The sequence below is a fragment of the Ylistrum balloti genome, unplaced genomic scaffold (genome assembly GCF_031769215.1).
Source record: "Ylistrum balloti isolate Yb309-2 unplaced genomic scaffold, AGI_CSIRO_Ybal_v1 Utg369796, whole genome shotgun sequence".
In the NCBI taxonomy this organism is placed as follows: domain Eukaryota; kingdom Metazoa; phylum Mollusca; class Bivalvia; order Pectinida; family Pectinidae; genus Ylistrum; species Ylistrum balloti.
In genome coordinates, this window is record NW_026781976.1 from 1,035,441 (window position 1) to 1,041,316 (window position 5,876).

Below are 5,876 nucleotides of genomic sequence, written 5' to 3' on the forward strand. Positions count from 1 at the left end.
TTGATTTTGTATATCTTCCTACTTCCTTTAGTGATCACTTTAATGTTTGTGTTTGGTGGTTTAGGACAGGTACAGACTCGACTGGGTTAGGGAGAGGGCAGAACGGTTGATTTAATGTTTGTGTATGGCGGAATAGATGAATAATCGGATGGATCGATTCTTCCTACACCTTTAATAAAATAATATCGCACTCAGTTGTGATATCCCTCTGAATTCATGAGACCCGGATGTTTGTTGTTGATAAGATAGAAGCATGACATACTTTGACAATTAGAAACAAAACAATAACTGACTTTGTTCACAATAATATCGATGTTATTCACAAAGGACATAATTTCACTTTTTAAGTTTGAAAACGTTTATTTACACATATTAGTACCTGACGTCAACTCGCTGTGGGATCACGGGTCTGTTGGGTGGGCTATAAATACAGAGATTACGAGTTCATGTTATATAGTTAACGTAAGGAAGCCTTATCGATATAATATGTTAGGACGCTAGCAGAAAACAGCTGATAACGTTGTTGTTTTGAGAGGATCTCCAGAGCAAAACACGTCTAAATGGCTGAAAAGTCAGGTAAGTTCTAAAAAGATTTGTCATGTAGACAATCTATGTTAACTTCCTGTTCATTGTGTGTTTTAATGGTGACGTGTTTTCGTACTCTGACATACTTATAGTTCTATCGATTGATGACTGGATACCTCACGGATTATACACTGATCCCACTAGGTAACACACATGTAGCAGAAGATAGGATTATTAGGTTATATAAAACTAGTTTTCAATAATCTACTGGTGTAATAATGGCTTGAATATCAAAATTACATTTGAGGAAACAGTGTCTCTGGTAAAACAAGTATTATGTGGGTACTCATGTGTAATTAGTACATATTGGAAAACGGCCATACGGTCCTGAAATCAGCCTTATTGTGTCTGTCATAGTAGAGATCGCAAGAATCACAGGAACTTCTCCACCTACCCGACTGGTATGCAAGTATAAAGACCGACAACTCTGGTAGACATCACGCGTCATTGTGATGTGGGCCAGGTGACATATAATGATATACACACCGACCTTTGACCGGTGTTATTTATAGATTTATGGAAGAGTTTTCCGGGTCGAAAACAAAGTAATGGATGGGAAGTCAGGTAGGTTTTTAAAGATAAATCCCTTTTGAGGAATTCCTTTCTAGTTAAAGTATCAATGACATTTTAAAGTATATAGTACAGAAAATGTATATGTATTAAAATTCTGCCTGAGTATATCGATTTATTGACGTCTGGCAAACCGTTAGGTGTACTGCGTATTTCACTCAGAACAGTTCTATGTTAATAAAAGCAAAGTAGTTATTTTACGACTTCCGAGAATACACTGACAGCAATAATATTATCAATGAAAAACATATATGTTCAAATAGTGTTTATCTTTGGGCACAAAAATGTACGACAATATCAATTCTAAGTCAAAACAATTTACTTCCTAAATTACCTGAATTGTTTGGGAGGCAATATAAAGGGTTAGCGGAATTCAGTCTGTCAAAATTCAGAGGTAGTAAGCAGAGATAATCGGCTCGACAGAAGCAAGTTGGAGTTAAGGTGGAATAATTCAAAACTATCGGATTAAGGTGGGATAAGTTAAAACTGTCGGGATTAAGGTGGGATAAGTAAAAACTGTCGGGATTAAGGTGGGATAAGTTAAAACTGTCGGGATTAAGTCGGGGTAAGTAAAAACTGTCGGGATTAAGGTGGGATAAGTTAAAACTGTCGGGATTAAGGTGGGATAAGTTAAAACTGTCGGGATTAAGTTGGGGTAAGTAAAAACTGTCGGGATTAAGGTGGGATAAGTCAAAACTGTCGGGATTAAGGTGGGATAAGTTAAAACTGTCGGGATTAAGGTGGGATAAGTCAAAACTGTCGGGATTAAGGTGGGATAAGTAAAAAAACTGTCGGGATTAAGGTGGGGTAAGTAAAAACCTTTGGGATTAAGGTGGGTAAGTCAAAACTGTCGGGATTAAGGTGGTATAAGTCACAACTGTTGGGATTAAGGTAGGTAAGTCAAAAACTGTTGGGATTAAGGTGTGATAAGTCAAAACTGTCAAGATTAAGGCGGGGTAAGTAAAAAATGCCGGGACTTAGTTAAATAAGTCAAAACTCAATACTCGAGACTTTAAGACACTAACAAGCAACACAATCTACTATAAATCCTAAACAAGGTCTCAATTTCACCACCACTACCACCACCACCACAATGATATGAAGTTATTTTCCCTCAACTCTTGGCAGGTCCCCACCCCAACCCCCGCTCTCTGGGTTTGTTGTTTTTCTGGAACGTCCCACACTCATTCACACATACAGCCGATATTCTGTCGGTGTAGGGCAGCATTGTTTAGCCATACCCGCCATCCACACACACAAAGAATAAATTTACTTGGACTTGACTTTGGATGTCGTGGCCATGTGCGGCTTTTGACTTAAGAAAGTAAATACAGATACTGCTTCATTAAAGGTTTCGCTCAGCATTCGGCACCTCCGCCATATACGGAACAAGGGCATGCTCATGTAGGGCCCAAGCCACAATATGGACCTCAACCAACTGGCAGTTATGGTCAACCCATGAACAACACCACATGGGCACATCCTTCGTACCAAGCACAGTTCCAGCAACAACAGATGGTTACCAGCAATGTTATTGTATGTAACATTAACTATCGTGTGTGAAATATCTATAACGTGAAATTAATAAACAAAATGTGGCGATCAGTATTGTTAAACCTTTCATTAACATTTAAACATTTATATTTCAATACAATAATAAGAATCGAATTTAAATGACAATTTTTAAATAAAAGTGACAACTTGTCATGCATGAATGAATTGAGTGGAATATGACCCGGTGGGAAAGTTTGATTGATTTTGAAATGTTAAATACCTGTAGATAATGAAGTTATCATGGAAACAATGGTTAGTGTGAGATGTATGAAACACAAAATAACTCTAGGTGTTTCCTAAAGTATGTAAAATGACCTATCGAATGAAAATCAAGATATGTGAAATAGGATTATATCTACTACAATGTACCTGTTAAGACAAAGAATGAAATGTGCAAATATGATAAAATCAATGTCTAAATGTTACATTATTATTCCAGGTTACACAGCAACCTGGACTTCAGCCTGTAATCATGGCACCCCCTCCAGAGGACAACATGGTCAGAGCTATAATCGCCACATTTTTCTGCTTCTGGCCTATTGGAATGTTTGCAATATGGAAAGCTATGGAGGTAAGTAAGGACACCTAATGTCTTGCTACGCGAAGATAACTTTCATCTACTTTACTCATCCTGTAAATAGCTGTCCGAAAATATTCTACTTTGTCCTAAACACCTTACATACATTAATTAAATATATTGATCAGATGTATGGCATACATAGCACGACATTTAAATTCACATTAGCATCTTGCCTTTGCTGAAAACACCAGCGAAAACAGCATTCAATTAATCCGTGAAATAGGTGCTTTCTTCAATCTCATTATCGTGAATTCAGTTTAAGTTTTTGGCAGAAGCCGCCCATCATTCATTTTTAATATTGTACTTTTCCAGAAATTTTGCATGAATATTTCCTATATTTATATTTTGCTCTTATATAGTCTTTCGATTGTTGTAATTATGTTTCCGGTGTCCATTACAATGTTTACCTCCCGGAGCTAAGGGTGGCGTTTTACTATCGTACTTTAATGTCTTACCGAGCATGGCGTTTGGGGTTATTCTGAAAATGCAGTAATGTATAGATTTGTTGTTATTTCAGTCCAAATCTGCCTACAACCGGGGAGACTTGGCCATGGCACATGCTAATGCTAATTCAGCCAGACAACTGGCCAATGTGGCAATCGGGATCGGCGCTGGGTGCATCTTCGCCGTCATCGTCTATATCATTGTCTTATACTCAATCATATTGTAAGCCCTCTGCGATACGACCGATCAATCCATGATGTTTTATCACTTGTGCTATGTACTTGTAACCAGGAAAAATGTTATTCGGCACAATCTTTATCCCTATGACTATGACATATTGCTATTTCTTGGGAAGATCAAACCATGGTGGACAAAATATCCTCTAGGATCTTACGTTACTACTATTCATCTTCGAGTAATTCAAGGATGTGGCTTGAAATTCAATGGTAAACTGATTGACAAGTATTCTCAAATTCATCAAGATCGCCATGACATCACTGAAGTGACTGTCCACTAAGAGGTTAGTCTCTACTATCATCAAGATCGCCATTACACCAGTGAAGTGACTGTCCACTACAAATGTACTCTCTACTATCATCAAGATCGCCATGACACCAGTGAAGTGACTGTCCACTACAAATGTACTCTCTACTATCATCAAGATCGCCATGACACCAGTGAAGTGACTGTCCACTACAAAGTTAGTCTCTACTATCATCAAGATCGCCATGACACCAGTGAAGTGACTGTCCACTACAAAGTTAGTCTCTACTATCATCAAGATCGCCATGACACCAGTGAAGTGACTGTCCACTACAAATGTACTCTCTACTATCATCAAGATCGACATGACACCAGTGAAGTGACTGTCCACTACAAAGTTAGTCTCTACTATCATCAAGATCGCCATGACACCAGTGAAGTGACTGTCCACTACAAATGTACTCTCTACTATCATCAAGATCGCCATGACACCAGTGAAGTGACTGTCCACTACAAAGTTAGTCTCTACTATCATCAAGATCGCCATGACACCAGTGAAGTGACTGACTACTACAAATGTACTCTCTACTATAAAAAAAAATCGCCATGACACCAGTGAAGTGACTGACCACTACAAATATACTCTCTAGTATCATAAACCGGACAAAAAACAAGTTTACATCAAACGTTTGGACATCGACAGATTCATTTGTCCTGAATAAACAAATTTTATCTCTCTAATGAATGATTTTGGAGTTATAAAGAAAATACATTTTATCGAGGTATCATTACGTTCCTTAATTTTCCTTTCCTTCCAGATAGGAATTGTCTCATTTCATTATCAGAATGAGATCAGCATCCACAGAGAATGTTAACACATCACAAAACATAGACATCCGCAGAGAATGTTAACACATCACAATACATAGACATCCACATAGAATGTTAACACATCACAAAACATAGACATCCAAAGAGAATATCAACAAGTCACAATACATAGACATCCACAGAGAATGTTAACACAGCACAAAACATAGACATCCACAGAGAATGTTAACACATCACAATACATAGACATCCGCAGAGAATGTTAACACATCACAATACATAGACATCCACATAGAATGTTAACACATCACAAAACATAGACATCCAAAGAGAATATCAACAAGTCACAATACATAGACATCCACAGAGAATGTTAACACATCACAATACATAGACATCCACAGAGAATGTTAACACATCACAATACATAGACATCCACAGAGAATGTCAACACATCACAATACATAGGTATCCACAGAGAATGTTAACACATCACAAAACATAGACATCCACATAGAATGTTAACACATCACAAAACATAGACATCCACAGAGAATGTCAACACATCTCAATACATAGGTATCCACAGAGAATGTTAACACATCACAAAACATAGACATCCACATAGAATGTTAACACATCACAAAACATAGACATCCACAGAGAATGTCAACACATCTCAATACATAGGTATCCACAGAGAATGTTAACACATCACAAAACATAGACATCCACAGAGAATGTCAACACATCACAATACATAGACATCCACAGAGAATGTTAACACATCACAAAACATAGACATCCACATAGAATGTAAACACATCAC

At 37.5% G+C, this 5,876-nt stretch overlaps 1 protein-coding gene across 1 annotated transcript; it reads left to right on the top strand.

The window, feature by feature from the left end:
• Positions 1 to 501: 501 nt before the first annotated feature.
• LOC132544398 (synapse differentiation-inducing gene protein 1-like) lies at positions 502 to 4,957 on the top strand. Its single transcript, XM_060207986.1, has 4 exons — positions 502 to 576; positions 2,507 to 2,691; positions 3,149 to 3,280; positions 3,807 to 4,957. The coding sequence occupies exons 1-4, from the start codon at positions 561 to 563 to the stop codon at positions 3,957 to 3,959; spliced, it is 486 nt and encodes a 161-aa protein (XP_060063969.1). The 5' UTR covers positions 502 to 560; the 3' UTR covers positions 3,960 to 4,957.
• Positions 4,958 to 5,876: the final 919 nt, after the last annotated feature.